Consider the following 25,909-nt stretch of genomic DNA (forward strand, 5'->3'; position numbering starts at 1 on the left):
GGCCCTGCATGCAGACTCACACGAGGACCAGGCGAAGGATTAAAAATTCACATAAGTTAAAAGAATAAATAAATAGATAAAGCATCCTAAGATGCGTTGCACGGTACATTCCACCACTGCAGTCAGTGAACGTACAGACCCAGAAGCCATGTGAGAAACAAGACAAGGTATAAACCAAGTGTTGTGGTTTAAGATAAAGCGTTCATTTAAAATGACTACTCTGGGCATTTAACAGCCTGATAGCAGAAGGAATGAAGGACTTAGAATAGCGATTTGTTTTCCTAGGGGGCGCTCTATATCGCCGGCCTGAGGGCATTGCAGTGAATTCACTAGACAGGACGTGGTCAGATTGGCTAATAATTCCTTCTGCTTTCTGGGCCACATTTTTGTCTCAGAGGGAGCACAAGTCTCTCTCTGCTGGACTCCCGTTATCTGGGAGCAGAGCTGAACCATACTGTGTAGGCTGTTCCTGTCCTGCACACAACCCAGTAAACCAGCAAATAAAGGAACGAGTCACAAGACTTTCAATAAATGCCTGGTCGTGTGGCTCGGGTTCTGGGTTGTTCCGGTGGCGTCTGGACACCGCTTGGCATCCTGCTCATCATATTCCATGTTGTATTGTGTAAATGGTGTGAACACAACATCGTTGCACGTTGTGCGTCTTGGGAGAGAGAGCCTCCTCTGGTGCTCTCCCTGAGCTTTTTCCCTGTTTGTTCTCCCTGTTGAAGGTTTTTAGGGAGTTGTTATCTAAGGACAGGATGTTGTGTTGTTGTAAAGCCCCCTGAGGCAAATTTGTCATTTGTGATATTGGGCTGTACAAATAAAACTGACTTGACTAGAAAATACGTGGGACGGTGTTGCAGACATTAAAGGAGTTCGGCTTCCGCAGGAAGTGAATTCTTTGTTGTCCACGCTTGACAATTAAATCTGTGTTCACGTCGAACTTGAGCTGGGAGTCGAACACGGTTCCCAAGTACTTATAAGTGTCAACAGTTGTGACACCCTCGCCATGTGTAGTGCTAGCTTTGGGTTTATCACTGTTCTTCCTAAACTCAATGACAAGTTCCTTGGTTTTTGTCGAGGGAGTTGCCATCGCACCAATCAGCAAAGGCAGGCAGGGCGCAGAGCCCTGATGAAGAGACAAAAGTCATGGTCCGAGGATGTCAGGAGGTAGCTGCCCTCTTTAGAAGCCCTGCAGCGGTCCATACAAAACAAAAAGCTGGGGGGGAGAACGCACCCCTGCGGTGCGCCCATCATGTTGCTAGAATAAGCTGTTGTTACCAAACGACCGTGTTATTCATGTGCGTACTGAAAGTATCATTTAAACACAAAACTGGTGGTTGTCAGAATGCTTAGTTAAATCTCGACTTTTAATAAAAAGTAATGAGTAATTCAGGTCTGTCTGTACTATCATTAAAATTCCTGCTCTGGGCCTCGCTGAGCGGTGACTCCTCCTCATCCCCAGTGTTCCCTGGTCCTCTCATCTGGCTCGTGTTGTAGCCAAACCAGTAAGGGGGGTCATCGCTGCTGTGCTCCCAGTACTGCACACGTGGCCGCAGTCTCAAGGCTGCGATCCTGTCGGAACAAACACACGCACACACACACACACACACACACACACACACACACACACACACACACACGCGCCCGCTGATCATTAATGTCCCGTTGCAGCGTTCCAGACACGCGTTGACGGCTGTATTTGTCTTACCTGGATATGCCGCTGCAGAAGGCCATCGTAACAGAGCCGAGCGGGGGACAGTTACTTTCTAAGAGGCACAGGGTGCGATCTGTGAGACGCACACAGCCGCTTACATCTAGTTCTCGCAAGTAGTGAGCTCCACCTGTCAGATAATGTGTGGCCATATCCGTCATCTGTGACGAGGGAAGCGGCGTGGGTGTGAAAAGTGAAAACGGAAAGATGTATGGCATTTGATAAATGGACACCGGTTAAAATAGAGATGTAAATAACAATAAAAAGAACAAGCTCATGGGACCATTTTTGCATGCACAACACACCTTTGGACAATCTGCCATCCGCAGTGTGAGCAGACCTGTGCAGTAGAAGGAAAGAGCTCTGACGGCCTGGTCAGTTAGTGTTACACAGTGAGACACGTCGAGGTGCTCCAGATCTCTCACCCTCTTGCACAACTTCTACCCTCGGATGGAAAGAACCGGCAGAGAGAAGGATGACGGGCGGGGAAAAAATGTCATGAGAGAAAAAAACGAGATGATCTTCATATAGTCAAATAGTGATGCTTTTTAGCATTCACAAGTGAGGGGTAACTAGAGATATCTGTGCTGATTATGCAAATTGCACAAATTATTCAGGTGCCTACAAATTAAAGTCATTCAAGCACTCCAATAGCCACCGTCCTAGCTACAAGTGTACCTCTATACCAACGTCTGTGATGTAGACGCACTCTGCAAGAACCAGCTTCTTCAAGCAAACTCCCTTGAGAGCGCTCAGACCCTAAACATGCAAATGTAAAGTTAAGGGCTGCGTGCCAACATGGACGCTGTCGAGCTTTACAGGCAGAATACTAATAATGATGATGACCTACTCATCATGGTAACCTGCACAGGTACACACACAAACCATACCTTATCCTGAATGTTACAACCACTTATGTCAAGAGAGGAGATGGAGCTGCCGCTCAGACACTCTAAGCTGCTGTCAGTCAGGCTTTTACAGTGACTCAAATCGAGGTGGTTCAGTTTAGTCAACCTGATGGGTACAACACACTTGCATAGTACTCGGTATCATGGGGATGTGAGGTATGTGTGTGAGTGCGTGCAGATAAGTACCTCTGAGCAATCCACCTGACAGAGTTGTCACTGATGCGGCTGCAGCGACTCACGTTCAGCTCTCGCAGTTTGGTGGCTGAGAAACCTTTAGTCAAGTAGCTCACCCCCCTATCCCCCACCCTAAAATAAATACACAGCAAACACGTCAGTTCACGCAATGTTAAGCAAGAGCACACAAGTTTTACTGACCGATCTCTTGGTGACAGAATATTCCCACCAAGGGCAGACACTCCTGCAGCCACACAGAGTCACACACACACACACACACACCTGTTGCAGTGTGAGATGTCCAGGTACTGCAGGTTTTTTAAGGTGGCCATAGACTTGAGGCTGCTGTCAGTCATCCTGGAGCATTCTGCGGCACAGAGCCTGCAGAGGTTTCGAGAGCTGTGGCACAGAGCCCTCCAGCTGACGTCTGTCACATGGCTATTACCTGCACCGCCAGCACAGGTTGGCAGCAGACAGTTTGACAGAAATGACAATGAACGTTACGTCCTTCATAGCACAGGTGGAAATATAAATCACACAAAACAAGTGTTTCACCTTCTAGATTTTGAACATCTCAGTTGGGAGGTTGAGTGGTTTACTGTCTGGGACAACTTGGACTGCACATCTAAAAACCCTAATCACAAACCTATTCACTTCAATTCTTTACATAGACTTTACCTCACCCCTAGAAAACGTCACCTCACGAAACTTGTACCCTCTCCAATCTGTCATCTACGTACTCTGGACCGCTCCTTCATGCATATGTACTGGGAGTGTGCTGGGGTGGTCTTGTTCTGGAAAGTAGTATCTGCTACCCTATCAGCTTTACTAGGTATGCATATGCCCCGTTGTCCCAGGTTGCTGATTTTTAACGATACCTCATCACTTGACCTGCCAGCCTCCAGATCACATATCTTATTTGCAGGTCTTAGCAGCAAGGAAAAAAAAAAAAAGTGAACTCTAAGATCCCAGATGGCACAACTGCTGTGGCCCGGACCCGTCCCACACCCGACGCTTCATCCGGCCCACATACCACGTGGGATGACGGCACTTGGGCGGTCCGCTCCTGTTTGCCAGATCTGGGCCAGAACCAAGCCATAGCAATGCCGCATGTGCCACAAATTTGCCAAAGGTGGCCCATATGTGTTTTGTGGTATTTGGGCCATATTCACCATTTACCACACGGGCCACTTCAGGCTCACATCCAGACCACATGTTGCCCAGAGCACCACATCTTTGCCAAAAAAGGCCCACATGTGATTTGGCACATTTGGTCACATTTGCTGTTATACATGTGGGCCACTTCAGGCTCACATCCATTTTGTCAGGACCAGAAGAAGACCGTCAGTGCAGCAGCATCACCAGAAGTGGCCCACATCCGGGTGCTGTGTGGGATGGGATCCTCCCCTACCCCACAGCTGATGTCTCTTCTGAACTTGCTACACATGGAACAATGTACAGCCAGAATACATGGGTTTTAGGGAGGGGTGTCCAGGCACGGGCCTCTGCAGCAGCAGCAGCAGCAGATGTTAAACAGCTGTTGGCGTGAATGTGTACAAGCATGGCGTAATAACGTATGCAAGTGCCCTTTGCTGTATTGTTGCAAATCTGTGACTCTATGTCCTATGTAATGGAGAACTATGGTGGGAGGGGAGGGTTCCGGTCACCACATGGGCGGCGGGGGGGGGGGGGTGACCTGTTGTTGGGTGTATTGGGGGTAGTTATATGTTCGTCTTTGTTAGTGCTATGACTACTGCTCTACTTTTCTGAAATAAAAACAATTGATAATAAAAAACAAACAACACAAGCCTTTCACCTTCTGTGCTAAAAGTCTCAAGTTGGGCCTTCTCAGCGATGGCTTTGAAGGCGACGTCTGACAGATGAGGCGTGTCCAGTAGGGAGACAGCACACAGAGCGTGGCACCTGGCAACCAGAGCCTGCTGGACAAGACAAGACCGGTCATCCTTTTCTCTTCCTCTCCGGGGCAAGAAGTATATATCCACCATCAATGAACAAGACTTGGTAGCCCTAACGCTAACGGCTAGCCCCTGCAGACCGGCGGCTCCGACAGCCATCCTGGCTGGCGTTCGTTCCCTTGGACAGTGATTTTTTGTGCTTAGTTTGGATGTGTGTGCTCTTGTAGTTTTTGGATGTGTTGTTGTCTTTGTGTTGTACTGCTGTGGGCTGGGGAAATGCCATTTCTTTTCATTTCATGTACACAAGTGGCTGTCGAGTAGGCCGATCTGAGCTGTGTGTTCTGTTCTGGTGGGGTTCCTAGTCTCCTCTAACGTCTTCTAGCCACCGAGCATGGTCTGCTGTACATTCCACGGCTGCCGTGGTGTCTCTTTGTCTAACCAGGAACATGTGTTTCTGATGAGCGTACTCACCACAACGCCGCCATCCGACAGCGTAGGCATGTCATCGATCACGATAGCTTTGAGCAAAGGGCATCCGGCAGATACGTATCTGAACCCGTCCACTGTCACCTAGGAGAAATGAGAGGAAGATGATAGAACATGTGTCTCCATGTTGGAATCTAAACTATTCAGTTGGATTCAGCCCCCCCCCCCGCCACCACCCCCACCACCCATTAACATTATAGCCAGTAAAGCAAATCCATACCATCTGGAACCCAAACCAGTGCCCCCTCGGGGAAACGTGTGTTTATGTTGTGTTGGGCTGGATGTGTGTGATGTTATGGTGTGTGCACGTGGTCGGTGGGTGGGCCAGATTTCTGTGTGTAATCCAAACTTTCCACTTGGCTGTGGCCCCCTTCTAGTCCCCCCTCTTCTCCCTCTCTCTCTCTGCCATTTCCCCACTGTTCTCATTGAACAGAGCGCAGCTGACGTGTGTGGAGAGAGAGGAGCGCAGGAGAGGAGACCCGCGAGCCCACATGGAGAGGATGGAATGCTGAACTTGCTTCAGAGCGAGAAGGACCTGACCAGAGTCCAGCACGCAGGACTACACTGTAAGCAGAGGGAAGCAGAGCGACTGACCTGAGTGCAGCCGGACAGGTCGAGGTGGATGAGATTGTGGCAGCCCTTCCCGGTGCTCAGGTACTGTAAGCCTTTATCGGTGAACTTGCAGCAGTAGGCTAGACTCAGGTACAGAAGGTTCACGCAGCCCCTGTCCGAATCAAGAGGTCAGATTATCAATCATTAGATCGTCCGTTACTCTCACGTGTTTTCTGTCTTCGCGGAGCTGTTGTGAGAACCGAGGCCAGGCACGGAGCTGTGGATGTGCTATGTGGAAGTGGTACACAGCAGCAGAGAACAACCGCCAGTAACTTTATGAAACTGATGATTTCTTTTTTGCTGTCTTTAGAAATCTCTCATAACAACGAGCATGTGGACAGGAAACTTTTGAAGAAAAGGCTTTGGCTCCGTCGTTTTTCTCCCTCTCAGAATTATTGTGACATCTGAATTTAAGGGAAACGACATGCTGAAACGTGACAATATTGCATATACAGTTACTTGATGATGGCAGTCTATTCTGGTCCTTCCTGGCTGTCGGGGTGATATCGTATAATATATTATAATGGTGGAAGGGAGGTCTTTTCTCTGACAAGGAAATACAAACCTGGCAGTGCATTCTGCTGTGGAAAAGCAGACATGCTGTGGATTCTGGGAAACGGAGGGCACGAGGCCACTGAGATGGGGCTTTAAACAAGTCATTTGGATGAAATGGTTGGAAGACAGTCAAGAGCACATGTCTGTGGCTGGGGAAACGCTTAATCTCAGGTCCCACCTTTGCCAGCATGTCTTCGGTTTTCGTTTACCTCGATAGCGCCCTCAGAGCTCCATCTGTCACCAGCGTGCAGGACAGGTTCAGGTACAGTAGGTTGGGACAGCCCTCAACAACTCCCTGCAGCATCGTAACCTATCAAACAACACACATTTCTGGTTTGGGTTTTTTGGAGGAATTTTTCTCCCCAATTGTACTTGGCCATCACCCACTCTTCTGAGCCATGCTGGTCACTGCTCCACCCCCTCTGCTAATCCGGGAAGGGCTGCCTTGACAGCATCTGGATGTGGGCCACTTCAGGCAGTGATGCAGCACTGATGGTCTTCTTCTGGCCCTGACAAAATGGATGTGAGCCTGAAGTGGTCCACATGGATAATAGCAAATATGGCCCAAATATGCCAAATCACATGTGGGCCTTTTGTGGCAAAGATGCGGTGCTCTGGGCAACATGTGGTCTGGATGTGACCCTGAAGTGGCCCGTGTGGTAAATGGTGGATATGGCCCAAGTACCACAAAACAAATATGGCCACCTTTGACAAATATGTGGCACATGCGGCATTGCTATGGCTTGGTTCTGGCCCAGATCTGGCAGACAGGAGCGGACCACCCAAGTGCCATCATCCCACGTGGTATGTGGGCCGGATGAAGCGTCGGGAGTGGGACGGGTCCGGGCCACAGCAGTTGTGCTATCTGGGTGCAGACGACCACATGTCTCCTCCCATACATGTGGAGTCACCAGCCGCTTCTTTTCACCTGACAGTGAGGAGTTTCACCAGGGGGATGTTGCGTGTGGGAGGATCACGCAACATCCCCCCCCCCCCAAACAGGCGCCCAACCGACCAGAGGAGGCGCTAGTGCAGCAACCAGGACACATACCCACACCCGGCTTCCCACCCGCAGACACGGCCAATTGTGTCTGTAGGGACGCCGACCAAGCCGGAGGTAACACGGGGATTCGAACCGGGATCCCCGCTTTGGTAGGCAGACCGCCACGCCACCCGGCTGCTCAAAGAACATGCATTTGAATGTTTAAATCCACCTCGCCTTCACAGCAAAAGACATGTAGTAAAAGTGCACTGCAGTCATAATAATGTCTATAATCACAACCCTGATGTACTGCACTCTTAAACGGTCCCATGTCAAATCGCAAGCGCCGAATCAACCAGTGGTCAACCCACCGAACAAAATCCGCGTATCGAAAAAAATCAAATAAATGACAATCCAAATGTAGGAGTTGTGGTGGATGTGGCGTGTTAGTTCAGCTAGTTTGTGAGAACGTCAAGAGGTCATAGAGTTGAATCCTGACTGACTGTAAACTATGCAGCTCGGCCTGCCACGTGTTAGAACACTGGAGATGTTTTGACTGCATCTTACAATACAAAACAAATGGTAAACATCACACTGGATATGACGACGTTTTTCACACAAGAATTCACACTTTTCAAAAGGTTGTGGGTTATTTGATCGTCCAAGCATTTGTTCGGTAATCCGTGCACCTACATTGATGTTGGAGCACTCTGACAGGTTGAGTTCTTGGAGATTTCTGCATTCACCTGACACAAAGGAGACAGAAAATAGACGTGAGCGAGGCAGAGGGAGCAGAGAGTACTCAAGGTTGCTGCTCAAGGTTTTGTGTTTTGTTTCAAAGCTTTGTATACATCCTGAAACCGTTCCCATCTCTTACATAACCCCCCCCCCCCCAGGGTGAACAGCAGCTGGGTCTCATCACACTGCTGACCTGTGAGTCCTGGCTTCTGTATCCAAACCTACTCTATCAAGAGATTCATCCTGAGATTTGGCTCCAGCCCGTCCCGCTGAAGACAATCCAAGCTGGGCTTTCAAAATGCACGTGACCTTCACTCACTTCTTGGCCCTGGCAGTCCTCCTGCTTCTCCCGTCCAGCGAGATGAGAAGAGCGGGTAGGGGGAGAGGGCTCAGGGGAGCAAGGCATGGCCTCAGACGAGACAGGTATGGTTTTACTCTTGGTCCAAGTTCTCTGACTCAATATATTGTTCATTTCATACATAACAGGATTCTGTTGAGCATGTAGACTCTGACAAGTTAAGCACAGAACACAATATGCAGATGAGCCCCTTTCATTTCTGACAACTGTGGCAGGGTAAGAGTTGCTGGACGACACAGCCGATCGGGCCTCTCAAGACTTGTGGCAACTGACTGCTCAGAGTCTGTAGAATCTGGGGATGTCTTGGTGGACTGCCAGGACCGACGCCTCGTCGCCATTCCTGCCTCAAGCATCTGGTCCCAGGACCCAAAACACCTGCTTCTAGCCCGCAACCGCATCAAGATCCTCCGTGATGGGGCTTTCCTGGGGTTTGAGGGTTTAAAGAGTCTGGATTTGCAACAGAACCAGATCTCTGTTGTGGAGGAAGGCGCCTTCCAGGGCCTGACGCATCTCAAAACGCTGCTGCTGCAGCACAACCGACTGGGCACATTCAGTGAGGAGGCACTCATCCCCATGCCCAACCTACGTCACCTGCATCTCCATCACAACCCCTGGAACTGTCTCTGTCCTCTGGACAGTCTCATACGCACCCTGCAGGTCCCAAGCAACCGCAATCTGGGGAGGCATGCCAGGTATATTTTTTCAACAAGCAATCTAAAAGAGAAATCTGCTGTACACTGTTACTGTACAGGTGAACATGTGGTATCTTGGGTTAGTGTGTCATGAGCGCCTGGGGGAAACGTGTACATCTTATGTCACTATGACCTGATTCTGACGTGCTTGTCAGGTGTGAGGAGCCGTTCAGGCTGAAAGGCAGGAAGCTGAAGCAGGTTGACGTTGAGCTGCTGTGTAAGGAGTCCGACCCTAACAGCAACCCACAGGGGGACCAAACGGAGCCTTCTTACTTTCCAGAGCCAGTTCCCATCCGCACTAAACCAGACGCCACCACCGTCTGCCACACCTACCTGTTCCCCCAAGCACGGCTGGACTGCAGTCACAGAAGTAAGCTCATAATCAGTTTGTTTTCATAAACGAAGCTCGGTGAATCGAGTCCATTCCACTAATCTGTGCTTCTTTCCAGTTCTGCACATTCAGCGTGTGTTTTAGCTTGGAGATTTGGCACGTGTAGTTCTTACGCAACAGGGTAGATTTGGAAAAATCCCACTTGAGCTCTTCTTTAGGGAACACGTATGCACATGATTAACTTGCATAGCCGACACACCACAGGAACGATAAACTTTTGTTTCTGGGACTTTTCTCAGGGTCTGACACAGAACTGGGGAAGAGAGGCAGCCGGTTCGGCGGAGGTTTCTGTCCCTGTGTTCTGTCGCTCACTTCCTTTCCCTCTCATCATGTTCATTTTGTTGTCGGCACTCTGGGCTCTATCACAAAACACGTGTTTGTCCAACTAAGCTCATCTCAATTTATCGAGCCTATTTGATTACACAAACAAACATGACTCGTGTCTGGCTGGACAAAACTGCACAGTAACTATGAAAAGTCAATGTCAGTTGATCGCCACGTGCCACCAGACCAAGTCACAACAGAGGGAAAATGATTTGCTGGCAGACTGACAGATCACGTGAACTCGATTTGACACCCCGATAAACCCTGATCCTTCTCCTTGTAGATCTAACAGAGGTTCCTTCGGGTATTCCGGATGATATTGTTCACATGGATCTGTCCCGTAATTCCATCCGTCACCTCAGAGCCAGAGATTTCCAGGAGGCCGGGAGCCTGAGAACACTTAACCTCAGCAGCAACCACCTGGATCACATTGAAAAAGGTACAAAATGGTACAGAGCAGGAACATCTCAAAGCAGTCCTACTCCTGGTGATGTGTAAATAAGACGGGGACGATCCATTCCACAGGACTTCCAGTCCCACTGCAGCACATATGTGTGTTTCCTTAGCATAACACGTTGGTAGTTTGGAATTTACTGTACCACTGCTCACCTGGTAGCAGACTTTGTTTTTCCTTTTTTTCTGGGTAGGCTGGCTGAACGGTATTAACCATACTCAGATTGGGTTAAAAAAACTTAAATTCCAAAAAAAAAAGAAGAAAGAAGGGATCTGAGCCGACAAAGGTGTAAATGCAATTGCAAGCCGAAATGGACACCAAAACTGTACAGCGCCGGCGGATCTGCATTAACACCCCTGCAGCTGTGCCGCCCCACCCCACCCATCTAAGCACTGACACCCACCCATCTAAGCACTGACACCCACCCATCTAAGCACTGGCACCCCACCCATCTAAGCACTGACACCCACCCATCTAAGCACTGGCACCCCACCCATCTAAGCACTGACACCCACCCATCTAAGCACTGACACCCACCCATCTAAGCACTGGCACCCCACCCATCTAAGCACTGACACCCACCCATCTAAGCACTGACACCCACCCATCTAAGCACTGACACCCACCCATCGAAGCACTGACACCCACCCATGTGCTTAGGCACTGGCAGGTTTCTCTCGAGCCACAACATTACCAAACAGTAATTCAAAAATTCACTTTATGCTTGAGGAAATCAGCCTGCATGTAAGCCTCCGCCAGGCCTGGACCAGCACAAAAGTAGATCAGTAGTCCCACTGATTCAGTCTTTCTATCTACAGCAGAGTCACACCACAGATGTGCTTCACATCTGTGGCATGTGTCCTTGTTCTGTATTACCAAGTTACCAGAGAAGTGAATTAAAAGTATTGACTTGATTAATGTGGCATCTTAATGAATGGCAACTTTCAATAATACATTTAATGGAGTGTAATTATAAACAAAAACAAAAACAAAAATAGATTGGGTTGAAAAGATGTGAGGATTTCGGACGTGGATAGATTATAGTCTAGAAAGTGATTTCAGACATGAACCCAAACCCAAATCTTCAAAGATGAGTTTGGAACTTACGTACTCTACAAACTGCATTAACTGCTATGTAACAAGTGCAGGGTCACACACACACACACACACACACACACACACACACACACTAAGTGTATGTACATGAATGATGTGATTAATAAGTGATAAAGGAAAACAATTGAGAGAAATAAGCAATACACATCTGTCACTTCCCCAATCTCCAAGCCTCCCTGTTTGGCCTCCTGCACCTCCATGAACTGGATATTTCTGACAACAGTCTCCATTTCATCCAGTATGGCGTCCTGGAAGACCTCTACTTCCTCTCCCATCTTAAACTGGGAGGAAACCCCTGGGTGTGTGACTACAGGTGAGGTTCTCAGCTCGTAACGACACAAGCAAGCTTTGTTTTCGGCAAAGATGCAAACAACACTGAACAAATGAATCTTTTTTTCTCCAGCATCCACTACATGGTGTACTGGCTGCACCTGCACCCAGGTGTGAAGCACTCTGGCCTACGGTGCCGCTCCCCTCCAGAGCATATCGGAGAGAGGGTGGAGAAGTATGTGCAGTCTTACAACAGAGAGTGCCCGAGAGATAGACAACGCAGCCAAGTGGACCAAGTCCAGACAGACCCCGAGCTGTGGAATACACCCCTGGAGCTGCAGGGAGAGCTGGAGGAGGAGGAGGTGGAGCCAGGCCACATGAGAGTACCCCAGAAGTACCAGATCATCAGGCTGTCTTGACTGAACTGAATGTTTGACTATAACCATCAAAGGGCCTTCATTTTTGTTTTCCTTCACCGTTAAAAAGCTGTCTGTATCAGATGGACAAAATATCTTCTCAATACACCTTTTTGTTTTGTTTTATCAGCTGTACTTTTCACAAAAATGTAAGAATTATATAAACTTTTCTACTCTTGGCCACGTATCTCACGTTTTGTAGCAGAGTGAAGAAGTTTCTTTCTCTGTTAGAGTACAGAATATGTGTCAGCAGAATCCGGGATACTCACCGATGCACGTTAAGGCGGTCCACTTTAAAGACGTGCATCCGCGCAGGTTGAGGTGGATCACAAATGGACGGTACCTCTGTAGGATCTGCTTCACTATGCTGTCTGTGATCCAGGTTCTCTCTGCAGAGAAGTTGATCTGCGAGAGCCAGACATTTGGAGAACTTATCAGTTCTCCTGCCAGAGTCTTAATTGTGCCTGTAAATACAGAAAACGCCAGTATGGAGCTCATACAAGCTAGGTTTAAGTTACAGACCTGACTCCACAGTGAGCCTGAATGGGAAAGAGCTCTCCATGTGCAGCACACCTCAGCACATCTTAGTCTGTCTTGCAGTTGTAGATACTGAAAGATCTGGAGGAAAACAAATATACCCTGTTTGGCAACACTGAACACTTCCATGTGACCAAAAATATGACTTCACCAGCCCGGTTATTAACTGCCTGCAAAGCAATTATAGTTCCAAGTTGCTGTAACTGCATCATTCGTTTTTTATTACTTTAAATATATTTTTTTGACTTGGTCATCCAGGTCTACGAGACCCTTGGTAGTATTGCAAGCACATGGGGAAATCAACGAAAGGCCGTTAGCCATGACTAATGAGTCCCACTGAGATCGATACTGGCCCTCGACGGGTTGACTGTGAACACATGGAGAAATGTAAACGCCTTTGCCACCGTGTACCTAATGTGCTGCCATATTTGATCCAGAGAGTGGGAATGTGACCACCACACTGGCCCTCTGGTCCCCTTAGGGTTTTGTGTTACATAAATGGCCACCGCTTTGGGAATGTTGGGCCAGCCAGAGCTGGGACAGATAAGACGCTCATGACAAAATGGGTAGGGAAAATATCTGTTTTCCCAGTTCTCTGAAACTGCTGTACATGGTCTGGGACTTCTCTTTCTCCAAACATGGTCATGTTCAGGGCGGATACTGTTCTATTAAAAAGGACAGAACAACCACTGCCAGAAATAAGGCTGTGTAAAGTAGCAAACACAAAGCAAATCAAACTAAACTTAGCACAAAAAGTAAGGACATGTGTGTTTGCTAGATTATGTCTTCGTTGTAATGATGCTTCTTGGCAGTAAATCTTCTATCAGGCAGCTGATGGTCAGCACCTGGCCTGGGGTACCAGAAGCTCAACACAAGAGTCAATTGACCTTTCGCAAAGTACCGCCCCAGAACGGTGCTGGTCCAATCCTACCTTAGCAACGGTCCATCAAGCTTTCAGACACACAGCAAAATGCTGAAGCCGTGTGCCTATGGGATCTGCAGACCGGATACTAGATATGTGAGAAGTTTGGAGGGGTGTCATTTTCTTTCCCTTCCCCAAACCCAGAAAGCAAGAAGCACAATATGGGCAATAGATCTGGCAGTATAGCAGACCCACCCCATGGCCAGCTTCATCCATCCAGAATCAACACCAATACCTGTCTGCTCCAAGCTAAGCTAGCTACTAGCTATTATTGATAGCTAATACAGCTAACGTATCATTACTGTTACTTTTACCCACACAATGCGCTGATTTCTTCCTTCATGTTTTGGTGTTTTCCGGCTACTTCCTGGATAGTTCTGAAATGCTTGACGGGCATAGCAACAGTAACTAAGGGGGGCGGGACTTTGCGAAAGGTCAATAGCAGCAGCAAAATAAGCTGTTTGGCATTGGCAGAGAAGATCTGGCAAATGTTTCATGGGCGCAGCCCACATACTCAGCTCTGCTGCTCATCCCACAAATGCATGTTCCTTACACATGTGGCGCCATTTAAAAGGCAAGTAAACAGGCTTTCCAACGCTATAAGATTTATTTCCAAGAAGCATTGTTACAACAACGACATAACCTACCAAACACACATTTCCTTACTTTTTGTGCTGAGTATAGCTATCCTCCCAAGATATTATATTTACGAGTATTTTAAACATCCATCCATCCATCCATTATCCAAACCGCTCATCCTGCTCAGGGTCACGGGGATGCAAAAACAATATTATCAAACATTTTAGCTATCATATAACAAATATTAATTAGGAACAGCAAGCAAGGCCTGCAGAGTGCTCTACCAGCATAAAATATGTATGAAACGCCCATGAACCAGCTTCAGAACAAACATGCAATGATCGAGTCTTGGGAGAGCTGCTCCATAAACACAGGCCGTAGCATGCAAATGGTAACAGGACATAAGTGCCCGTAGAAAGGAGAACTGACTTTAAATACACAACCTCAGAGGGACAAGGAAGAGGTTTACTGTGAGGTCCATTTGAAGTCTGACACCACAAATATGGTCTCATCATTAAACCACCTCGAGGGCAGGGAAATGAAGCTGTTACGACTTGCAAACAAGGGCCATCTCCGTGTGACAGGACCAGTCAGCGTGACGACGCCCGAGGCAAACAGCACGCAGGAAAACGCCGAAGAGGACGGGAAGACATTCAGACGGGCTTCAGCAGAGAGCCGAGGTTTACCTTTAGCGAGAGCTTGGTGGGGAGCATGGAAAGCCTGTCGAATGCCTCCCCGGTCTGATGTTCTCTGCTCTCCATTTCTAGGAAACCTGTCTCCAGCTTGGGGGAGGAAACCCCACAACCGCCCACATCCCCACACACACACACACACACACACACACACACATTTTGAAATGTACCTACTGTTCAGTATATTTTAAGCCATTGTTGAAAGGGCATGCATACCTGAAAGTACTCTCTTTTCCTCTTGGACTCCTTCACAGCATTGCACCACACAACTATGACACGTCTGAAGCACACGGCCTCGGAAACTCTGCGGAGTTTCTCAATGGCAGCTAAGTGCAAAAGAAATCCAGAGCTTGTTTATTGTAATAATAATAACAATAATAAAGAAAAGTCAAGACAAGGAACAAATTGACAGTGGCACAGTTTCTGCCATCTTCACGTCTTTTTTGAAGAAAAGAAATGCGAATAGATTACAATGATCACATCATCAACGTTGGGAAAGAGCTTGTGTTCAGTCCTCAAACTGGCCGAGCTTAGTCAGTAAGAATACGTTGTGAAATGAAACGGTGAGAGAGCAGCGGACAAGATGAGTCATCAGAGCACTCGTCGGTTTAAAGTATGAACAGGCGTTATTTTGAACTAACTTCTGGGCCACAGAGCATGTTTTCTCTGAAATACACTTTCTGCACTCCCTGTTTCTTTGCCAAAAGAAGGAGCCAACAGTTGGCCACTCAAAAACCCATGACGCTGACTCTCAGAAATGCCAGACGGGCCACCTACCAGCCTGTGTCCTCTTGCGACTCTGGTGCCAGTTCACCCATGTGGCGAGCGCTCGCCTCTGCCGGCCCCTCTCGTAGCGCCTCCCTGCCATGTCCCCCTTCCGCTCCAGTTCAGCACCCCTCTTCCTCTTTGCAGTCAACCTCCTCCATCCCCTGTGCACGTACAAGCAAAGCTCATCACTAATTCAGCAAACAGGTCTGCTGCTCGGCGCTCGGTAGGTGAATAAGAAAGGCTTCCGCGCTGGAGGGAAAATTATTCCTGTTTGAAAGAAAATAAACCCATTACAGCCTAATTAAATATATATATTTTTTTTATTTATTGTATTATTAATTGTATTTATATATGTATTAATTGTGTTTATTTATATTTTTATGTATTTTGTTTATTTATTTTCCTTTTTATCTATTTATTATTATGTTTTATTTCTATGTTACTGTTTTCCTCTTTGATTGTTTCTCTATAACTGCCCTGACGGGTGAGATATTGGGGTGTGACAGGACAGGACAGGACAGGACGGGACGGGAGGCCCAGCAGCCTGGGAGATATCGTGTCCAGTACCCACCACAGGGAGGCGATAGGATGACCTGCCGACCCTCCCACTGGGTAACAAGCCAGCCAGCCAGTCAGCCAGCCAGCCAGTCAGTCAGCCAGCCAGCCAGCCAGTCAGCCAGCCAGCCAGTCAGTCAGCCAGCCAGCCAGCCAGTCAGCCAGTCAGTCAGTCAGCCAGTCAGCCAGTCAGTCAGTCAGCCAGCCAGCCAGCCAACCAGTCAGCCAGCCAGCCAGCCAGTCAGCCAGTCAGCCAGCCACACAGAGAGGCTTCTGCACTTCTATGTCATGCCACTGCTGACCGACACATTCCAGAAACAAACTCATAAAACGTTATGACACGACTTAACCCAGCAGGCTGTTTGCACAGCCTTTCCGTGGATAAACACATGGTCGCTTCCCTTGGCCAGGGGACACACACAGTAAACAGAAACGCGGAGGGGACAGCACCGGATGTCTTCTGAGAAGACCGGGCCAAACCGGAAACGACGTCTCCCTGGCTAATTGTTGCACCTGTTCCGGCAGGCAGGCTGATTTCCGCTGCACCTGCTCCTAACTGCTGTGGGCTGAGTCTCAAACGTGTCAATGCGATTCCTTCCACTGTCCTTGCAGCGTGCGCTCTCAGGCCCCAGCAAGGAAAGCTGCGCCCGGTGCGCCCCCCTTCTTTAAGGAAAGGAGGTGAGCTGAGGCAACGGGGACACAACGCTGAACAACCAACACGCGGCCGTAAGGACCAATAAGACGAGCAACAGGCGGCGCCGCTGCCAGTGCTAGCGCGCGCCGTGGCTCAACCCGTCACCACCATGGCGCCTCCGTTTGGGTGAGGTGAATGTTGGCTTTCTCCTGTGGGCGGGCGGGCGGCGGGACTTGGGGTTGGTCGCCCTGCTAATGCGCATGTTGTTTGCAGGGTTTCTTGGCTTTGTGTCGTGTTGTGGAGCTGTATTTGTTATCCTGCTCAGAAAGGTCAGTCGGTTCTCAAGTCCATTTGAAATTCTTGAATTGGGGGCGTCCGGGTGGCGTGGTGGTCTTTTCCGTTGCCTACCAACACGGGGATCGCCGGTTCGAATCCCCGTGTTACCTCCGGCTTGGTCGGGCGTCCCTACAGACACAATTGGGGGTCTCTGTGGGTGGGAAGCCGGATGTGGGTATGTGTCCTGGTCGCTGCACTAGCGCCTCCTCTGGTCAGTCGGGGCGCCTGTTCGGGGGGTGGGGACTGGGGGGAATAGCGTGATCCTCCCACGCGCTACGTCCCCCTGGTGAAACTCCTCACTGTCAGGTGAAAAGAAGCGGCTGGTGACTCCACATGTATGGGAGGAGGCATGTGGTAGTCTGCAGCCCTCCCCGGATCAGCAGAGGGGGTGGAGCAGAGACCGGGACGGCTCGGAAGAGTGGGGTAATTGGCCAAGCACAATTGGGGAGAAAGAGGGAAAAATCAACAACAAAAGAAACCGATGAACTGGGTTATTTTGATTACAAATGACCGTTTGTTCTCTGATAGGTTACAATATTGTGCATGGATATCCTGTTGGTGATGATAAAACTAGCAGCTATGGAGGAGTGCTTGCCTCATCTACCTCAGAGCGGTTGGGTTCTGAAGCACCTTCAAGCACCGGCCATGACCCCAGCAATCAGACACAGTCTGTGGAGCCACAGAGTTTCATTTCAACTCTGACAGAACTAGGCCCCCATGCCAGTGAGACGCAGTTTGGTGCCCTTACACCCACCCCTAGTCCTACAGAACCGAGAGAACGAGAGGATGGTGTGAAGGGTGTCAGTTTCCCTACAATCCCAGATTTAATCGGTTTTATAGAAACTATGAAGAGGTCCTATCTAAAGCCACGAAGTGATGTGAAGGTGTATTTTCAAACAGCGCGGGATGTTTTAGAAAAAGAACTTTCTAGTGCTCGAAAGACTGATTCAGAGTCTCAGATTGACTTTCAACCCAATTCTGAAGCAAACGACTGGAATGAGCCTGTGAGTACAGTGTCTGAAGAAAACCAGGATGCCAGCTATTACAAACCAGACGGAAGCCTTTCTTTAAGCAATCCTGCCACCTCTACTCCAAGTCCCATGTTTGATTATGGAGACTCTGTGTTCTATCCTAGTCTAGATTCAGCAGCAGGTGACCATGTTTCAAGTAATTATGGGAGTTCCTCTACTGCTAGTGGAGAGCCTGAAAGCTCAGCCAGTAATTTTGAGGACGAGAGTGAAGATATTCAGTCAGTAAATGATATTCTCTCTGGTTATGAGACAAGTGTGTCACAGTTGTCCTCTGGGCAGGATTTGTATTTCCATGACCCTGTCCCTGCTCCCCTGGTTAATTCTCAGATCAGCCAACAATTGGATGAAATGGCTAATTTTGTCTCTGGGCTAAACACACAAGAACCAAAATATGAATCTCGCAGTATATCTGATGGCAATTCTTTTGGAGGCTACAGATGGCCATCTAGCAGTTTTGACAATGCAATTACACAAGTTTCTCAAACTGATGTTCCCTCTGTACAAATGCCTTCATCTTTTAAAATCTCCAGGGAAAAGCTTTTCATCCCGCTACCATTGACCGAACGAGAAGGGAAATCAGCCCAGCCTTGGATGTTTCAAGTCCCCATTGGCAAAGAATCATGGGATCTAAGCACCCCAACCGATGTCCAGTTGCCTGTCTCAAGTGGCTTTGCCCTCCGTTCAAGTAAGCCTTCACCTAAGAACAGTGGTGGGCATGTGACTTTTCAAGCGGTTAGCTCACCAACAAGCTCGGCTGAAGAGCCCAAGCAGAACCTTTTAACCTATGTTTCCCAGCCAAAAGTACTCAACCAAAATGTGGTGGCTAACAAACCGAGGAGCTCTAAAACAAGTTCAGCTAATGTATTTGGAAGTGATGGTCATCGATCTGTCAGTATTGGCCTTCAGATCTTGAAAGAGACAGAAATGAAACCAGGCACAGGCAGATCCCACCTTAGTTTCCCGTTTACTGTGAAACCCACTAGCTCTTTCTTGGGCAATGCTAGACAAGATTACCAAATTGACCATGTAGTTGGTAGTCCTACCTACTTGCCTATCCCTTCTACCCAGTCAAGTGGTCAGAATTCAGACCACACTGTACAGATTCAAGTCCCTGATACCCAAGCAAAAAAACATGTTGGAAGTGAACGCAATACCCAGAGTTCTGTTTTAAATGGCTATGATTATCACCTGAGTGGGATTTCACCTCGGGGTAGTAGTGATGGGTATGTGGCTTCAAATTCTCCTTTTGAGCTAGCTCAAAACTTGGAGCCAAGGGAAGCCTTTACAGCCACAGTTAATGCTGAAGAATCCATCAAAGAAGAACAAAATGATTTTGACTTGGGACCTAATGACTCTGATGGTGGCTCATATCATCCCCATCCTAACAGTAGAGGAACTGGGTCTGAGAATTTTGCCGCTAATATGTTCCCTAACATGCTGCCAAGAACATCACAAGATGGTGAGACTCCTGGAGTCAGGAAAACTACAAGTTTGTCAATGCAACATAGAGATGGTAGGTTCCGTTATACTGGTGACTATATGCATGCATCTAGCGCTGACCCTATTGATTCATTTGACCAACTTCTACAGGCCAAAAGTCGTGAAAAAATGGCTGCCATGAAGCAGAATTATCTGGCACAAATCCGCAAGGAGCTTGGCTCCATGACCTCTACCCCCACTATAGAAATGCCTCTGTCTAAAAGTTTTGCTTGGAGGCCTTTCCATCAGAGGGGAAGTGGTTATGAAACCTCCAGAGGGTTACCCCCTCCGCCCAGTTATGTTATGCAATCCAGAAAGGGCTACATAAGGGCCAAAGAGTCTTCGTCGCAGTCCCGCTATTCCCTGCCTCATCCATCTACTGGCGGGGCTACTTATACCCATGGAAACCTGCAAAGAGTTGACGTGACTGCAAAGACAACAGATCCCATCGTGTCAAGAATCCATAAAGGTACCCTTGTGCAGGCTTTTCCAAGTCTCAGCTAAAATGGCAACAGAAACCTTTCAAACTTGGGGAATGTAATTGGTGTGATTTTTATACATAAACTTTAGAGGGGGATTTATTTCAGCCTTAAGCAAAGTTAATTTTTCATGTATCCTCGTTTTACATTTATTGCCCCTTCCCTTCAATCCTTAAGTTTCAAATAAGGCAAATTGTTGGAAAGCTTTCACTGAAACATTATGGAGCTGCTCATAAAAATTGGAGCAGGGTGCTGTTTCCTAACATCTCGTTAAAAATGATTGTTACCACCAGAACTGAATAAACATATCGCGTAAGGCTGCCAATAACTACTATTTTACCAGTCTTTTTTTTTCTGTCAGTGATGATGAATTAATCTAGGCCTTGGAACTCCTGTAAGTCAGACGTGCAATGAAGCTTCTCCTTTTTTCTTTTTACAGGAGGCCAATCTGATAATTGACAGCAAGTCCTTTCTTTGTATTGAGAGTATGTATCCCCATTCTAAATACTTGATATTTCGACTTGAACTGATGCTGAACAACTGGACATAACAGTAATTTTCTGTTTTTCCTGGCTTTCAATAGGTGCTGTTTTCAGAAGTGAGAAATTGTGGACCTACATTCTGCTGTTTAAGATTTGACCCAATCACCATGTTTCTTGTTTCCTATCTCAGTGTACGGTTAAGAGGTCTATGGTCTAGATTTTCAATCACAAAAGGCTTGTATACCATGTAACTAAACATTTTAACTGTGATTCATTACTTTGACACCATTCTTCTGCATAATCTTAATCTGTCCAAATACTTTTGGACAGCCCAAGGGGGTTGAGAAATGTAACGGGTTGTGGAGTCGTTTAGTCTTGTATAACAGGAAAAACTCCTCAAATTAAAGATTATGGTTTACATGTTGACCTTGTCATTGTGCTATATAATATATCCAGGGCTATGGATTCATATCCTCACTTCAAAAGCATGAGAGAAATCTTTCAGTTGTACTTAAGGGTCCTCACACCTACCTGAAGCAGGAGTTCATTAAACTTCTTCTATAGCAGCTGCAGGCCTGCTCAACCAGATAAGAAGGCAGCGGCTAGAGGGGGACATGGAATAAGTTTGTAAAATCCGCTGAGCAATTCTTAAAGGTATGTGACTTCATGGTGATGGCATGCAGGCTGTTGAGCCATACTGTACCACGCTCTTCTCTGCTTCCTCTGCAATGCTGCGTGTCACAGAGGCTATGGGCGTGTGATGTTCTGCACCAAGAAATGTGCACCTAAACAAAACAAACAAGAAGTGAATTATTTGCTCTGATTGGTTTCATAGCGCAGGTCTATTTCGTTTATCGGGTTAAACGAGGGAGTGTCAGTGCAGGTGATGGAAGTGCAGCACAGAATTCAACCCTTGGTGTGTAAGAGGACTACCTAAAGACTTTTAAAAAAAATTAAAGTGTAAGGTTAATTTAAATCGACCTGTGCCCAAAGCTTGACTTTTCAAAAAAACGATGCATGCCTGTGATGAGTTTGGGGGCAGAGAAAGACACCGCCAACACAGAATCCTCGGGGCTGCTAAGGTTAAATATCCTGCTTGGGATTCATGTAGAAACATGAGTTTGCAGCAAGATTCCTTTAAAGGACACATGACTACATATTAAGGCTGACTTTGGTGGGAATGGCTCACATTCCCATTACAGGGATAGTCTGAGCTAAGGCTACCGATGGCTGAGAGACACCATTTATAGTAGCTCAGTGAAATGGTTAAAAGTGAGAACCGCTCCGGTCCGCGGTGGCGTAGCGGTCTAAGCATCGGCTTGGTGTCGATGCAGTTGCCCACTGGGGACTGGGGTTCGCGCCCCGGTCTCGTCAGATCCGACTATGGCCGGACTCGATGAAGCAGCGATCATTGGCAACGCTGTCTTCGGGAGGGGGGCGGAGTCGGCTTGTGTTCGTCATGTGAATGCGTCTCTGTGTGTGTCGGAAAAACAGTGGTTCGGCCTGGATTCGCCTTGTTACGAAAGTGGGGAGGCGTCTCCTTCCAGACTGCCGGCCGGAGAGATGCAGTTGGCGAACGCATGCAATACGAGGGTGGGTGTTTGAATTAAAATAGGGATCAATTGGCCACTAAATTGGGAGAAAAAAGGGAAAAATCAGAAATAAATTTAAAAAAAAAAGTGAGAACCGCTCCAAGGAAATGTGAGAGAAGTGTTGAAAAGGTGGAGCAGGGTTCAGAATGTTGTGTGCAGTCCGCTCCGCTTCACATCAAATCCGCGTTGTGAGCGTGGTTTTCAGACATGGCCGGCGTGAAATCATCATGCGTGATATGACACGCAGCCCATGACACGCAGCAAAGCAAAGCGCCTAAAATCCTCCCATAAGGAAAATCCTCCAGGCAGGAGGGGGGAGAAAGGGCGCCACCAAGTGTCCAGCTCTGGAAATGCGCCTAACAAACCAGGATAAAAGGAAACGAAGCCATGTCTTCATCCCACAGCCTTTGGCAAAGCTGGGGAGGGTTAAAAGGTCATGCTAATGGGGGGTGGGGTGGGAGGGGGTGTTTATTTTGTTTTGTTTTCCTTTTCTCCCCCTCCCGCCTCTATTTTCTGTTGTATTTTTTTTTACTTAAAAATGACAATGTACTTGTTTGGTGCGTTGTCAATAAATAAATCTTTACAACAGAAAAAAAGGGGGGGGGGAAAGTTAATACCAGTCGAGGTCTCGAAGACTGTGATGTCCCTGGAAGGCCGCCAGTTTACGTTCCAAGAACCGTGTGGGATCATGGGGACAGCAGAGACACGCAGCCGTCAGCAAGGCCTGTGGACAAGAAGGAGCGGTGAGGCTGCGGAGCTCGGCGGGCCGGCTAGCGGAGCTCCACTAGCCGAGCTGACGGCAGCTCGTCTGCACATCTGGCGAGCTCGCCTTCAAACTCTGTCAAGTGCGCAATAATACAGCGCCGTGTATGTTACACTACCCCCCCCTTCGGGAAGCGCATCCGGTGGAGGGGACCGCCACACCACCCGTGGCGCGAACTCGGATCTCCCGCACCCCGGGCGACAACATTACCCAGACCCTTTAAACGTTAACCAGACCCTTTGGTCGACTAGTTAACGTTGTCGCCCGCGGTGCGAGAGATCCGGGTTCGCGTCCCGGCTGTAACAGCCCGGATATATATATATATATATATATAAATAATAACGTTAGACTAAAATCTGGAATCTCAAATTTAACAGTATATGGGCGATTCTTCAATTTGCGGCGCTCTTGGCTTTTGACATTTTGAAAAAATGAAAAATTTCTTTAAAATCTTTTGTTCTTTTTCAGAAGCTCTATTAAGAGGCCTGGAACAAACATCTTAGCGTAGCTTTGATCGTCCTGCAAAATAAGTGTGACGTCATGACGCTCTTTTCAAAGTTGTAACCGCAACATGTGACGTCATGACACGTGATGGTCATGACCGTTTTCACTGTTTGGAGAAAAAGTTGGCTAAGTCTTAGACTTGCTAAGCTAACTTTTTAGCTAGCATACAATGTACAATGAATATACGTGAATAAAGTGAAGTTTCTTATTTCTGAACTAAAATACTCAGCTAGTAACGTGTTTGGTAATGACTTGTAATAACCATCCTGTCAGATCAGGACATATAAACCTTATCATTACTTACATGTGTAATAACCACCCTGTCAGATCAGGACATATAAACCTTATCATTACTTACATGTGTAATAACCATCCTGTCAGATCAGGACATATGAACCTTATCTTTCTTACATGTGTAATAACCATCCTGTCAGATCAGGACATATAAACCTTATCGTTACTTACATGTGTAATAACCATCCTGTCAGATCAGGACATATGAACCTTATCTTTCTTACATGTGTAATAACCATCCTGTCAGGTCAGGACATATAAACCTTATCATTACTTACATGTGTAATAACCATCCTGTCAGATCAGGACATATAAACCTTATCGTTACTTACATGTGTAATAACCATCCTGTCAGGTCAAGACATATAAACCTTATCGTTACTTACATGTGTAATAACCATCCTGTCAGGTCAGGACATATAAACCTTATCGTTACTTACACGTGTAATAACCATCCTGTCAGATCAGGACATATGAACCTTATCATTACTTACATGTGTAATAACCATCCTGTCAGATCAGGACATATAAACCTTATCATTACTTACATGTGTAATAACCATCCTGTCAGGTCAGGACATATAAACCTTATCGTTACATGTGTAATAACCATCCTGTCAGATCAGGACATATGAACCTTATCATTACTTACATGTGTAATAACCATCCTGTCAGATCAGGACATATAAACCTTATCATTACTTACATGTGTAATAACCATCCTGTCAGATCAGGACATATAAACCTTATCATTACTTACATGTGTAATAACCATCCTGTCAGATCAGGACATATAAACCTTATCATTACTTACATGTGTAACAACCATCCTGTCAGATCAGGACATATAAACCTTATCATTACTTACATGTGTAATAACCATCCTGTCAGATCAGGACATATAAACCTTATCATTACTTACATGTGTAATAACCATCCTGTCAGATCAGGACATATAAACCTTATCATTACTTACATGTGTAACAACCATCCTGTCAGATCAGGACATATAAACCTTATCATTACTTACATGTGTAACAACCATCCTGTCAGATCAGGACATATAAACCTTATCATTACTTACATGTGTAATAACCATCCTGTCAGATCAGGACATATAAACCTTATCATTACTTACATGTGTAATAACCATCCTGTCAGATCAGGACATATAAACCTTATCGTTACATGTGTGACATGAAAAAGTCACGCTGCTGCCATGCCTGCTCATGCGCCTCTGGCACTTCTCGTTTCCATGGCAACCACGTTGTTGTTGTTTGAAAAAACGTTGTTGCTCTAAAGTGTTGGGTGTGATGACAGATGTATGAGGGACAGCCATATTTAACTATAACAATGTGCAAACTGCACATATACTATAACCCATATGGATGTGAAATATGTCTTTTTAAATTATTATGAGAAAATGCAAAGTAAAGCTTTAATGAATTTAACCCATTTTAAGACTTTATTATAGAGGGGGGTTAAGCAGTCTGGGTTGGGGACAAGCCCACAACAGGGACATTCTGACACGTTTGAATTTTCAACATCCTGAAAAATTATTAAAATGTCGTCACTGAGACACAAATCTTTTGTTCATAGCTAACACAACCCCACTCGGACAAATACAATAACGGTTTTTCAACAAAAAAAGTTTTTTTTTAAAAAACCTACCCTGGGGACAGAAAAACTCCCTTAATTGAAGAATCACCCGTTTACAGGCCAGAATTTCTTTTACTTAAAATTAACAAAAGTCAAACTTTAACAACATTAACTGCCAACCCCTGTACATTATTTACAGGGGTTGGCAGCGTGTGTGTGCGTGTATGTGTGTGTGTGTATGTATGCGTGTGTGTGTGTGTGTGTGTGTGCATGCGTGTGTGTATGCGTGTGTGCGTGCGTGTGTGTGTGTGCGTGCGTGCGCGCCGTGCTTACGTGCTTGTGTGCTTGTGTGCTTGAGGTGTAGCACGTTTCATGCACCTGATGTATTTGCGGCAGTGAATGGTTCACGATGTCGTCATCCGGAGCTGGCTCGCTGTTTTGTGAAGACGCCATGGCTCGCTCCTGGCTCACCCCTGGCTCACTCCTGGCTCACTCCTGGCTCACTCCTGGCTCACCCCTGGCTCACTCCTGGCTCACTCCTGGCTCACCCCTGGCTC

At 47.1% G+C, this 25,909-nt stretch overlaps 2 protein-coding genes and 1 long non-coding RNA gene across 3 annotated transcripts; 2 read left to right on the forward strand and 1 right to left on the reverse strand.

The window, feature by feature from the left end:
- Window positions 1-43: 43 nt before the first annotated feature.
- fbxl13 (F-box and leucine-rich repeat protein 13) lies at window positions 44-25,826 on the reverse strand. Its single transcript, XM_056282513.1, has 19 exons — window positions 25,731-25,826; window positions 22,810-22,916; window positions 15,614-15,765; window positions 15,053-15,162; window positions 14,831-14,926; window positions 12,629-12,724; window positions 12,376-12,511; window positions 8,041-8,093; window positions 6,575-6,675; window positions 5,793-5,922; window positions 5,184-5,282; window positions 4,613-4,733; window positions 3,079-3,241; window positions 2,809-2,928; window positions 2,605-2,728; window positions 2,393-2,473; window positions 2,020-2,154; window positions 1,712-1,875; window positions 44-1,575 (listed from the first exon to the last, which is right to left on the reverse strand). Exons 1-19 carry the CDS (start codon window positions 25,803-25,805, stop codon window positions 1,371-1,373), a joined length of 2,268 nt encoding a protein of 755 aa, XP_056138488.1. The 5' UTR covers window positions 25,806-25,826; the 3' UTR covers window positions 44-1,370.
- On the forward strand, window positions 5,714-12,285 carry LOC130114175 (leucine-rich repeat-containing protein 17-like). The gene is made up of 7 exons (XM_056281975.1): window positions 5,714-5,852; window positions 8,244-8,508; window positions 8,659-9,135; window positions 9,291-9,505; window positions 10,134-10,289; window positions 11,592-11,733; window positions 11,824-12,285. Exons 2-7 carry the CDS (start codon window positions 8,384-8,386, stop codon window positions 12,107-12,109), a joined length of 1,401 nt encoding a protein of 466 aa, XP_056137950.1. The 5' UTR covers window positions 5,714-5,852; window positions 8,244-8,383; the 3' UTR covers window positions 12,110-12,285.
- On the forward strand, window positions 19,890-21,018 carry LOC130114187 (uncharacterized). The gene is made up of 3 exons (XR_008810381.1): window positions 19,890-20,108; window positions 20,558-20,603; window positions 20,702-21,018. It is a non-coding gene; the product is annotated as an uncharacterized LOC130114187 (long non-coding RNA).
- Window positions 25,827-25,909: the final 83 nt, after the last annotated feature.

The sequence above is a fragment of the Lampris incognitus genome, chromosome 6, assembly GCF_029633865.1.
Source record: "Lampris incognitus isolate fLamInc1 chromosome 6, fLamInc1.hap2, whole genome shotgun sequence".
Classification (NCBI taxonomy): Eukaryota; Metazoa; Chordata; class Actinopteri; order Lampriformes; family Lampridae; genus Lampris; species Lampris incognitus.

Coding starts and splice junctions, on each gene's coding strand:
- LOC130114175 (XM_056281975.1), top strand. CDS start 8,384: ATGCACGTGACCTTCACTCACTTCTTGGCCCTGGCAGTCCTCCTGCTT. Junction 9,506..10,133: donor GCTGGACTGCAGTCACAGAA/GTAAGCTCATAA, acceptor TTCTCCTTGTAG/ATCTAACAGAGGTTCCTTCG. Junction 10,290..11,591: donor CCTGGATCACATTGAAAAAG/GTACAAAATGGT, acceptor CCAATCTCCAAG/CCTCCCTGTTTGGCCTCCTG.
- fbxl13 (XM_056282513.1), bottom strand. CDS start 25,805: ATGGCGTCTTCACAAAACAGCGAGCCAGCTCCGGATGACGACATCGTG. Junction 15,163..15,613: donor TCGCAAGAGGACACAGGCTG/GTAGGTGGCCCG, acceptor TTTTGCACTTAG/CTGCCATTGAGAAACTCCGC. Junction 1,576..1,711: donor TTCTGCAGCGGCATATCCAG/GTAAGACAAATA, acceptor TTGTTCCGACAG/GATCGCAGCCTTGAGACTGC.